This window comes from Octodon degus, unplaced genomic scaffold, assembly GCF_000260255.1.
Source record: "Octodon degus isolate 3935 unplaced genomic scaffold, OctDeg1.0 scaffold00168, whole genome shotgun sequence".
Classification (NCBI taxonomy): Eukaryota; Metazoa; Chordata; class Mammalia; order Rodentia; family Octodontidae; genus Octodon; species Octodon degus.
The window spans coordinates 4,772,029-4,785,057 of NW_004524744.1; the positions used below are offsets into that span (position 1 = coordinate 4,772,029).

The 13,029-nt window shown below is 36.8% G+C and overlaps 1 protein-coding gene across 5 annotated transcripts in view; it reads right to left on the reverse strand.

Annotated features, from left to right (window-relative positions):
- Prkg2 (protein kinase, cGMP-dependent, type II) overlaps positions 1-13,029 on the reverse strand; it is a 107,258-nt gene that overhangs the window by 54,895 nt on the left and 39,334 nt on the right. For all 5 annotated transcript variants that reach the window (XR_002818484.1, XM_023703299.1, XM_004643195.2 and 2 more), the window contains exons 6-8: positions 11,857-11,920; positions 4,512-4,589; positions 2,880-2,974 (exon numbers count right to left, since the gene is read on the reverse strand). Coding sequence is in view for 4 of the 5 variants with exons in the window: in XM_023703299.1 (XP_023559067.1) it covers positions 2,880-2,974; positions 4,512-4,589; positions 11,857-11,920 (237 nt within the window). In the remaining variant the exon portion in view is untranslated. The remainder of the gene's footprint in view (positions 1-2,879; positions 2,975-4,511; positions 4,590-11,856; positions 11,921-13,029) is intronic.

The following is a 13,029-nucleotide window of genomic DNA, read 5'->3' on the forward strand; positions in this document are numbered from 1 at the left end:
TTGGATTATTGATCAGCTATTTCATCCATGAGTTCAGGGAAAATCACTTGGGGCAGTCCTCTCACAGAGTACCACCATGATTTTTCCCTGAGAACATACTCAGCAAATCCTTTGCAAGTATTGAATGTCCATGAATAGACTTATATTCCTTTCATAGTAGCTGTGTAAATGGCATGGATTTATTTTTGCACCAAAAGAAAAAATCTGAAAGAACTCAGGGGAGTATCAACGTCAAGTCATGAAAATATACAGAACATAAGGAACATGGACTCACAGGCAGCAGCCCTACAAATGGTGGTATAAACACACGCAAATGCATAAAAATGTTTGTTCCCAGATTTCCTTCCCATTGATTTTTATCTTTCTAGACTTCTACTGCCCTGGGAGGCAGGGTGTCCGTATACAAACAGAGGTTCTCATGTTTCTCGTAGGAAAACACTACACTTGGCTTGCGGGAACATGCAACACATATTATTTCTGTTCCAGCAAAAACAGATAGCATATTTCCTTCCAAGAGCTGTTTTATAAAATTCTGTACACTTCTAAGCTGTAACTATTTTACTTAGGAGCATGAGAAAAATAAAGCAAGCATAAATGTTAAGAACAAAACATTAAAGTGTTAGATAATGCTATCGCATTATGATAGGGCATAAAAAGAAAGATAATTTCTCTACTATTGAAACAAATTCATTATCAGTTAAAAAATGGGAATGAGTCATTCAACTTCTGTTTAAATTCCACTTTTAAATTACCTACATAATAGCTGTAATGTAATTTATTAAGTTTTAGCACCTGGGTTTCCTTTTTAAAATAAGAACGTTATAATGTTTGAATAATCAAACCTGTCTTCAGATAATTTCTGAATACTTTTGTGTTACTTATAATTATGCAAACCTGTCATATAAATTAACAGATCTAGGACGTCACAAACTAAAGTTAAGTAGATAAATAGAACTGCTGCTCCTTTAAGTGTATATTTAAAATAAAAGTTGTCATAAATTTAAGTGACATATTAAAATATTCAAAGTACTTACTTAAAAACATATGGAATTATTTTTAAAAATGGATGTTGCCCCCAAACATTAACTTTTTACTTTATAAAGTTATTTTTATTTAGAAAAATAATTTTTTGAGACATGAAGCTTTATGAGTTTCAGGAAGTACGAAGTGTCCTCTCAGCCACCTGATGAGCCATTAAAAACAATTCTTCCATAAATTAGATCAATGATAAATAACCTCCTACCTCAAATACCCTGACCTTTCAGGTAGAATTTCAAATATATTATTTTGAATTGTTTATAAAATGCGATTGCAAAATTAGCTATAAAAATACCTAAATATACATTACTTTTGACATGCCATCTAATTTTTTAATTTTTATTTTTTAAACAAATCTAAACACGGAAATATTTCAAGCCATAGGAAAATAAATATTTGTTATGATTGTTTTAAATTATAATTTTCCATTTTTAAAATTGACTTTTTAAAAAGTAAGCTTTTTTAATTTTAAAGATTAAAAAAATGCAACAGTGAAACTAAGTTTCAAAACAAATTAGTAGGACAGTTGCAATAGTTGATACCTTGTGTATTGTTGTCTTCATAGTAGTTATTCAGAGTACAATATACAGACATGATAGGTTGTCCAAACAATATTAGCACAAAACTTTCTTTTTGATGAACTAAGAGAAATAGCTGTATAACTATTTTGATTCTCTTTGCGTATACATTTATTTTTCCCTTCCTTCCTTTCCCTTTACTCTCATCATGGTTTGTCTTTTCTTTTGAGAAATTCATAGTATCTATGAATTCCCAATTCATAATATCTGTTGTACATTTTAGATCTTATTTATTTGCCCAGTTTCACACTAGTAAGAGTATGATGTTTACAAATATGGATCTTGCTTATTTCACTTATGAGGATGGGGATGTGACTCAGTGGTACAGCTGTTGCCTTGCATGTGCAAAAGGCTCTGACTTTGATCCCCAGCATCAGAAGAAAAAAAAAAATCTGGGTATTTCACTTATGAGTATGTTCTTAAGTTGCATCCATTTACTTTTAAAAGTTTTCAGTTTATACTTCTCTGTGACTTCGTAGTGTTCCATTATATAAAAATAAAAAAAAAAAGCCCAACAACTTTCTTTATCCATCCTTGGGTTGGTAGGCATTTGGGTTTTTTCCAAAATTTCGCTATTATAAATTGTGCCATTATAAACAGGGATGCACACATATTATTAGGGTGTGACGTTTTTAATTCTGAGAATATACCCAGAAGGGAAATAACTGGATCAAATGGGACCTTTAATTGTAGTTTTGTTTTATTTTGGTGTTTGTTTGTATTTTGTTTTGTTTTTTGTCTTTTGTTTTTTTTTTTTTTTGGTATCAGGAACTGAACCCCAGACCTTGTGCTTGTCAGGCTGTGCCACTCAGCTATTCTAGTATCCTAATCCCAGTTTTTTAAAGTCTCTGAACACTGATTTTCATAGTGGATGCATCTGCCTATCCTCCTACCAACAGTGGAGAAGCTTTCCTTTTTCCCCACAGTCCCCCCAGCATTTATTATCAGTCGAGTGTTTGATGATAGCCATTCTGTCTGAGGTAAGATGGAATCTCCGTGTTGTTTTAATTTGTTAAAACTAAAAATTCTAAGAGAACATTAATCTGGCACCAGCCAGTGTAAGACTTTCCAATTATTTCATGTGCAAAATCACTATACTTACTTCCCACAAACTGTGAAATTTTTAGAAATCAGTTCAAAATTTGTATTTAATTTGTGGATGTTTTCTGCCATTAACTTGTTAACTCAACTGTAAAGAGTAGTTTCACATGCAAAACAGCCCAAGCATTTTATTTAGTTTAATACATAAATTTATGGCTTCACCTGATGAGGGCTTTTTCTCCAAAGTATTCTCCTGTCTGTAGTGTTTTTATCAGCTGTGGTTGGTCGTGGCCCTCAGTACTCTGGGTAACTTTTACCTAAACAATATTAAACAAAAACAAAAGAAAACATCTGAATGAATATCCATTCATCCAAACCCTGAAGACCTATATAAATTTGATAAAGAAAAAAGAGAGAGGACAGTTTAATTTCTGCAGTACTCAGAACAATCATCTTACTCAGATCTTCAGGATGAATCTGAATAATCCCTTGTTTTAACACAATCTAAGAACTACCCTCTGTGAGAGGAAACCTCCATTCAAACCTGCTCTAACAAGGTTATTAAAAATAATCCAGTGATTCCATACTAGAGATCCTCTAAGAGACTAAATGATAGTCTTGTGGGAACTTTTGTTGAGTCAGAAACCCTTTCAGAACTGACAGACCTATCAAGAATAAGGTGAAGCATCAGGAGTTCTAAGTCTGGTGTCCGCAGATGGGCCACATTCTATGCACTCTGTAAAATGGAATGCAAGATGTGAGTTGAAGAAGAATCCACAGCATTTGCACGTATCTCAGACTGCAGCATGGCCCAGGAAGAACCCTCATTACAAAGTGAAAGACTTCAATACATCACCCCTATTTGGGCCCACAATTATTCCAACTTAACATGGTAACACTATTGCCTCACGCTGACTGGAAATCCCAATTGACATTTGTGTATGTCACATTGAATTAAAATTTTTTAAATAACTATAATAACTGCAACTTCTTTGTTAGCCAGAATTCTTTCAAAACAGGGGGTCCAGGTAGTGGAGTAAGGATAAGTAATTGTTACTACTGAAGAGTGTCAGAGATCAGCAATGCCTTTCTTCGTATTTTTCCTTCACTGGAGGCCCAGTTCAAAGTTCACCATCAAGCCTGTTTACAAAAGGCAGTGACAGATTCTGTGATAATAAACTCTCTTGGGAAAGATGGGACATTATGTAAAATCTCTGACAGCTTAAAGACACAAGGGATCAGCTGTCAACTCTTCCCTTTAATATTTGGTGAATATTTTTGTCTCTGAGGAATGTAAGATTCAACAAAGAATCAATGCACAACACTTAATAGCTAGGTGAAGCAAAAGACCGTGTGTGTGTGGGGGGGGGTGTGATGTTGTGATATTTAATCCATACCTAAATAACTCAGACTACTGAGTATACATTGAAATTCTTAGCAATATTGACTTTCTAGTTTGATATCTGACCACGACCATTATCATTTGCTACCTTCTTTCTTCTATACCTGCTATTTGTCATTGTGGTGGAAGGAGACATGTTACAGAAGTGTTCTCGGACTTTTGAACTAACTGAGAATCACATCCTCAGAGCTAGAAAGGCCTTCAGAAAAAGCCCAGCCAGTATGCAAGCAAACTTCATCCAAAGGAAGCCAAGTAACTTGTCTAAGGCACCTCTCCGCTAGCACTCTCATGAGTCTCCTCTATCCCCCACTCCTTGTCCTGCAAGCCCAGCCCTCAGAGAAGCCAGACCGTTACTATTCAATGCAGAGAAGTTCTTTTTAGAGCACTGTAGTACTTATGGCAAACTAATTTTGTGAAAGCTTTTTTGATTTTACCCTTGAATTAATATTTACCTTTCCTTTGGCCAAAATGAAAAAGGTACTTCCTTCCTCGCCCTCTCTAATGATATAATCTCCTTTGTCATAGTACTCCTGTTGGGAGGAGAAGGAAAGAAACATTAACTCAATTGGAGATGCACAACTGAAGACATAATTTCTTTGAAATTAACCTTCCATGTGCTTTTTTTTTCCCCCTTCATTGTAACTGAGCTTTCTTTAAACTGCCTTCATAAACTGTGGAGAAGTAAAGAGGCTTTTGCTTTCTTGTCTGTATTGATGTCATTTCCATCACACAAAAAAAAAAAAAATTCACTTGGAATACTGAACTTCACAGACTGAGTGCAATGGTGTGAGAAGAATTGACCATCACTATGTACGTGTGCACCTTCAGTACATGACCTAAACACAATTTGCACAAGCGATCAGCCATGCTCTAAAGATTAGGGCTAGGATTTAAAGAACAAGTTATTTTACCCCTTGCTTTTAGCATGCAAAATCACTGTGATCCTTAATGGGCATTAGGAATACTAGCCTGCATTTGTTGACCCTTGAAAGACAACTGCTAGGAAGATTCCACAAGGATGCTCAATAGCACTGTTCCATGTACTATTTCAAAAGATTCATTATCGCAAACGAACATGTGCCATTATAATTTTTATATATGAATTTCATCTTGTACTTCAGATTTATCCTCATGAGATCTCAAATGATCACTTATTTCTTACCACACATTAGTGTCTCTTTCTCCCATATATTTTTCTGTGATTAGGGAATTCTTGAGAAGGGAAAAGTAATTTATCCACCTGTCAGGCCAAAAGAGCAGTCTAGTACCTCAGAAAACTAAAGATGGATTAAACTGTCTGCTCTGGGATTTTAATTTGATCTGGTCTCCAAGTCAGAACTCAAATGAATCTCTCAATTATTTATACAAACAAAACTGGGCTTGTTTAATTTTTTAAAGGTATAATTAACCTAATAGCTCTGTCTTGTTTTTTCTTTTAAACTTGAAAATAAATTGAAAACTACTTTTCTGTCCTTGCTTTATAGTACTACTCATTTACTCTTAAAACCAACTTACATTTATGAAATAAATATTACTCCCAATACTGTACTCATAAACATAACTTCAATTTGCATTTACATCACGCTAGGTAGATTTTCAAAGGTATTTCAACATCTCATGGAAAGTAGCAGGATATCTTAGTGGCGCAAAGAGGTCTTTAAGGCAAATCAGATTTAGATTCTAATCCCAGTTCTACAATGAATTTTGTTTTCATCAATCTATACAATTAAAATAAGAACACTTATTTTCAAAGATTTAGAGAAGTGCATTAGTAGTCTGCTGCTGCTGACAAAAATAACCACAGTTTAGGGACTTAGAACAAACCTTCTTGCTATCTAAGTTTCTGCAGGTCAGCAAATCCAGGTGTGACCTGACAGGACATCTCACCTTAGGGTCCCTCACGACTGACCACCAGGATTCAGTAGAGCTGTGTTCTCTTCTGCAGACTTGGAAATAAACTTGCTGTCAAGGTTGCTGGCAAACTTCACATGTGGGAAAAGGTCCCTGCTGTCTTTCCAAATGTCCATGACAGCTGTCCCTTAGCTCTCTGAGGCCACTGTGGTCCCTACACAGAGCCCTTGCATTTCAGAACCAACAAGGACATGCTGACTTCTTACCCTTAGAGTCTCTCTGACTTCCACTTCTGATTCTAGACAGAGCATATTCTGCTGTCAAGGGTTGGGGTATTTATGTTCAGTCCACATGCCCAATCCAGGATATTGTTTTAAAATCTCAAAACTTTTCCATAAATTCCCTTTTGCCGTAGGATGTAGTAACAATGCATACACTATCAAAACTGGAGGTTTTGATGAAACCACAATACGTCAGTTAAAAGCAATGGTTTATGAGGCACTAAGAACGTCTTAAGCACTGGAGATGCTTGATGAGTACCTGCTATGTGAAGAAGGAAAATAATAAGGTTTGGTTGGCTTCACATCTTCTGGACCTCAACTTCCATTGCTATAACTAATGATCGGCTACTTCCCACACTGATGGTTGTTTGAAGATGAAGTAGTATCATGTATAAAGTACCTGGTGAAGTGTTTGGTGTATGCCAGGTGCCCAGGAACTAAGAATTCCTGCAGTGAAGCTGTGCCATGGCCGTCAGACTTTGCACAGGAATGCAGGAAGGAAGGTCAGCGGTATCCAGATAATTAACTTTTGTCTAAGATCTGAAGCAAACCTGAAGTGGGCCTCTGGCAGACCCAGCCTGGAACCCTTTCTTGCACGTATATTTACACTGTTTAGCCAATTTAAATGGCATGGCCCAGAGAGACCCTGAGAACCAACTATTGGAAATACCCAAGTAGCCATCAGCTTGGGTTTCTGAACAACTCTGCAAACCCAACTGAGATCATTTTTCCTGGGTTACTATGTAAATAAAAGACTAATTTCTATTTTATGTGAACAAGGATGTTTTGCATTTCTTTGCTGCACAGTTTACTCCAAACCTTCCTTCTCTGTTTAGATGTAACGCAAACCTTCCCTGTAGACAAGCTCACTGACTGCATCTCTTGAAGATGACCACAGTCCTGTAGTCCAGCTGTCTTCATTATGTAACTGATGTTCAATTCTCTGTCCTAATGCTTTTGAAGTCATATTAGTGATTCTCATTTTGTATCATCTTCTCTTTGGTCTCTCTGGTCCCCATGTCAATCTCAGCTCCAATTATGCACTCAGAGCAAAAGAACCATGAAGAATTTTTGAGGCACTATTAGCCTCAGTTATTATAAGGTCTTCAATGTGTGCAGAGGTGTGACTTTAATTACTGTCAACCAGATAAGTTCAAAAGGAAAACATTTCCAAGGGGACACTAAGAAAGAGCTTTATTATTCTGTGAGGGACAACCTTCTTGGTGGGTACTTTTCCCGGGGATGATTCTTTGTCACCCAAAACCATTGGAGGAAGATAAATACTACCTCCCAGTGTGTTGACAGTAACTTCATAGATCAGGAAAGGCTGTGGAAATAGGTCAGACCAAAAATATAAAGTGGTGAGTACTGGCTGTGATGCTAGACTTCCCAGTATTTGCCAACAGGGGAGTGCAGCCAGTCCAACCAGGGTGATCATCAAGACCAAAAAGGAAAATGCAAATAGTGTGGTTATTGTCGTTGTGGTTATACTGCAAAGGGGTCCCTCAGAGGAGTGAGAAGCTGTAGACTCTATCCAGTAGAATAGTGGTGTTCAAGCATTTTTACTTTGACTTACTGTAAGAAATGCATTTTACATATATACCCAATACACGAAAAAGGTGTGTGCATATACTCTCTGTATATAACAGAAATATTTTTCAAAATAATACCTATATAACTAATCTGCTTCTTTAAAAAAAAATCCATGAAATTGGTTCCATGATTTAATAATGCTTTGCGATCCACAATTTGAAAAAGATATTTCAAACAAGAGAAAATAATTTTAGGATAAACAGAAGTAGTAGAGATCAGAAGAAATCATATAAACAAACAGCAACAGCTAAAGATGTGAAAAGTTTATTTTTCACCATAAGGAAAATGCTTATTTGGCAATAACCTAACCAAAGTTAAATTAAGAATATATCAAATAAAAAGATGTAGGAAAAACTAGAGGCAAGGACAGAACTCCTTATAGTCTATAGTTTGCAGCTAAAAATCTCTATTCTTCAGAAATATCGATATTGTACAATCAGATGTAAAACACACACACGCACACACACACACACACACACACACACACACACACACACTCCACCACACCATCATGTGACATGTTGTTTATTTTTCATTTTTTCTGTATTACAGGGAAAAGTCCACAAGGTGTTCAGGTTCTCACTACTAGATTTGACTCACAGTGACACTCCTGTTTACAGCCTCCCAAGTGCTGGGATTACAGGCACACGCCACCATGCCCAGTGTCAGTCACTGTCTTAGTTCACTCCAGGGCCGGGGCTGGCATGGCAGGCCCAAGAATTGAACCCCCGGCCACTGTGCCTGCTTGCAGGTGCTTTGATTTGCTGAGCTATTTGGCTGGCCCCCAAATTTATTGTTTAAAAAATACTTAGAAGTATTTAGGTTATAACCAGCTATTTTTTCCCTAGTAAAAGAATTAAAACAGTTTAGAAATTTTAAAGCACACATGACTAGAGTGGGTGGGCCCTATGAGCCTTCAGCATTAATGCAGTCTCAGACTTCTTATTTCCAAGGAACTAGATAATACAAAATGAAAACCAACAGAAATTATTCCTAGTAGACCAAGTGGCCAAGCCAATTACATAGAATTCCGTAGCATTCCCGATGCAATGGTCCGTGGCCTCCACATTCTGCAGGTGAGGAGATACCAGAGCTCACACAACTTACTGAGAGCTGGGAGTGAATGAGAAGGAGCCACAGATCCCAATTTTCAGACTGCAGACAGGTGACCCTTCTACATTTCCAGGCTGCCCCACGTTGAATTCACTGGCCCATAAGTTGCAACAGAATCTCCAAGTATCTCCACTTTCTCAACAGTCTGGATGTCATCAGTCAATGAAAAGACTCTCTGGCTTGTGAAAGTGTTAGCAGGGACTCTAAGAAAGACTAGGTTTTCAAAAGAATTACTAAAAATGGAAAATGTCTGAATCAAGAGGCAGGCTGTGGAAAATTCTCTCTATGTATCTATATCTATATCTATATATTCCTTAAAAAATCAATATTTTTCAAACTTAAATGGGAGCTGAGCACTGTACTGAGGTCTGTAATCCCAACCCTCTGGAAGGCTGAGGAAGAAGGATCCCAAGTTCACAAATTCTAGCTCAGTCTGGGCAAATTAATGACTTACAGAGACCTTGTCTCAAAATAAGAAGAAAAGGCCTAGGGCTTAGGCAGCTCAGTACAAAATCCCAGATTACCAATACTGAGGGGGAAAAAAACTTTAATAAGCATAAGAATCCCATACCATAACTACTAAAAGTGTGGATCTGGGGGCTCCTATCAGGTTTTGATTTGGCGGTGTGGGGTGGCTTATGTGAATGAGGTCTGAAAGACAGGGACATTCCACTCTCACCTTACAGCTAGGGTTTTGGGAGTCAGAATGGTAGTGGAGAAGGCCTTAGGGTCCAATTCCAGAATTCTGCATCACGCATCTGGCTGATCCCAGCATGTGCAATGCAGGACAGCATAGCCTAGCTCTGTGCTTCTGCACTGAGCACTCTGTGTGGGACCAGAAGCTCCTTTCTCTCCCATATTCAATACCTCATGCTTGAGAGATGCATCAACAACATTGGGTTTGTGTTATCGTCTGTCACTACACTCCAGCCTAAGACAGACTCAAGGCAGTGACTATCTATAGATCAGACATTCTGAGTGACATGAGAAGCTGTGGACCACTGCACTATAGGGGCTATTTTTCCAAAAGTACTACAGTCTGTGGACCAAGCATCAGCTCAACTGCTCAGCGATAGGCAGTTCTAACCTCCTTCCACTATTCATCTGTACAGAGAAGGCCTCGCAAGTCATAGTCCTGTACACAGAGCAGGACAGATTTCACCTGTTTTTTTCTTAAGGACAACAAAGTGAGTTTGTGGAATCACTGGTCTTAGAACTCTGTGGGTGCTCTGTCCTAACTCTCTTGTGTTAGGTATTGATTGCTTGTCCAGACCAGGCTGAAGGGTCCTGAGGCCAATCTATGTTGGTAAGTGATGTGCTCTTCTTTGAGCTAAACAGATCCCATCACTCTCTTGTTCATCACTTTTGTATCTGAGAATTTTTTCATACTACAGAGATACATTTGATTGCCAGGTATGGATAAAGAGACTTTTATAAACTGAGCTGTTGTCTCCAAATGCTCAGATATAGTACAGCTTTTCTAGGGTGTTTCAAAAGATGAGACTTTCAAGCTTGAATTGTGTGTTAAATAATACTGCATTGAGGTCCCATCTATAAATTCCATAGTTAGTGCCTGTGGCTGCCATAAAAATGTATAGCATTTATTTTTAATGATACTACATTTTCATATTTGCTGTCAGCATGGAATTCCCCTCTGGTAAATCAACTCTATTAGTATTAGATTAAAAACAGATTTCTCTGGTTAACAGAAAAACAGGACTTTTATAGCTTTAAACATACATACATACATACATACATACACACACACACACACACATTTAAAATTAGGATGAATTATTAATTTCTAACATCTGTGATCGGTTTGTGTTGCATTAGAAAAATCCCAAGGGGAGAGGGTCAGCTGTCTCCTTGAAAATCACTTCATACCTGAGCCCCCCGGAGCATGAGGCCAGGCACTCTGTGTCATCATGGCTTTTCCTTGATAAATTACTGGATGAGTTCCACAAATTATAAATGGAAACATTACTGGTATCACTTACACTTCAGGAGGGACTGGCCCTGGCTCCCTTCTCAACAGATATTGGTTCATGCTACATGATATGATTGACAAGAAGCACGAATCTGTCAACAATCAATCTTGTTGCACAATTGAAAATTTTTCTCCCATTAAAAGCAGCTATATAAAACCTTAAAGGCTAGAAGTAACTTTACCACTCCCTACCTCCTTCAAATTCCATAGAAACCATTTTGGTTTTAATGAAGATGAGCCTCCAAGAAAGTGTGAGGGATTATTTACTTTGAATTTTAATCTCTGCAATCTGAAGAGGTTTTCATAAAATGTATAGCATTAGAATCCAAGGTGCATGTCATAAAAGCATTATTCACAAAAAAATATGAGGCTTGGACCAAAACCAACCATCTGGATGATGCCTAAAATGAATTTTTGAATACATTCCAACACACCATTTTCCTCTAGATATTAAAATAGGTTAAGTGCTTCTTGAGTACAATTCCTTAAAACTTATCTTAGTGACCTAGAGTGTTCAAGTATAGAATGTTCCATAGTCTGATTCAGAGTCCTGTCACCAAAAGCATAAACATGCCCTTTCTGTGTTCCATTTCCTATTTATGCCTCACTGCCCCTTTTATACTGGGAAAGCTCTGTAAAGGACTGTGATGTTAATTGTAGAAAATCAAATGCCTGTTGAGTAAGAAAGATTAGTTTTATAAAATATATTAAAAGCATTAAAATATGTAAATCAAATTTCTATTTGCACATGCAAATCCAATTTCTTTTTATACATTTCTGAAAAGGACCCCTTCTGCTCCCTTGATTCAGATTGAATTGGCCTAGGATTTTTACAATAGATACAGCCTCCTGGCCTGTGTAGATTGGTGATCTACCATCTTCTCCATTTTATTCATTTACAGTGCTCATACCATAACTAGATTCTGAAATCTTCTAATGAAATTCACTTTTCACTTTAAAATCTCTTACCACTTCCAAGCAGTCAATGATCTTGGTTAGTTTATCTTCAGGTAAATTCTTCAACAAGGATACACTTCAACATGAAAAAGAAATCTTTATTATCTTCCTGAATTAAAATATAAATACATACACATAGGTATAGGTTCTAAAATGTTTATATTCATTTAAAAATTGTAATGCACTTCAGTTTCTCCAAAATAAATCTTATTTTGCAAATAAGAAAGGGACCAAGGGATGGAGAAAAGGGGAAGAAGCAGTGGAGGGAAGAAGCAAAATGTAGTTAGGATGTGTTATTTATGTCTCCCCAGAAGGAACGTAATTGCTATGCATTGCAAACATATACTAATAAAAATAAAAAAAAATAAAAAGGAAACCTTCAGATAACTGAAAAAAACATAAGTAACTCTATTTGGTACAAATTGGAGATTATAACCTTTACCATAGGTAAATAAGTGCAACTCGTACACTATTACAAAAGGGAAATCACATTCTTTTTGGAAGAAAAACAATTTTGTATTTTTCACTGTTTTCCAAGCAAATCACCACTGAAAATGCATTCATTCCCATGTTTAAATATCTCTTCTGTCAGCCCACATGGGCACCTCTGCTTCCCAGGAAGAATCATGAGTTTTATCTAACTCCTTGTAACTAAGTCAGACTGAATTCAGAGGGAATGTGGGGACTAGCACTGAAATCATTTTTTATTATTAGTCATACTGTACTGTCTTTTGAAACCTATGGAAGCCAGAGGCATATCCTAGAGATATTTTTACAGATAATAATGTACTGAGAATGAAATAGAATCCTGAACTATGTATTTTGAAAAATCAAAAATTTCAATATGGTTAATCAATTTTTTAAGTTATTCTCTTAAAGTATTTCTCTTCTGCTGCAGCTATTTTTATTCAGTACTATTCATACAATTTCTGTAAAATAATATGTCTTTTTGCATCTACAATTTAACATTCATGTTGGAAAAATAATCTACTTCAAAAATGTATGATTAGTTCTGATTTTGTAAAGGCAGGGAGCTTGCTCTAGAGTTCTCTTGCACACATGTACCAGGAGACACAATGCATGAGACATGGATAGAGTGTTTGCACCAGGGACCAGGGAGATAGCTCAGTGGCATAAACACCTGCCTGGCAAGTGTAAGGGAAGAAAGAAAGAAAGCAAGACAGA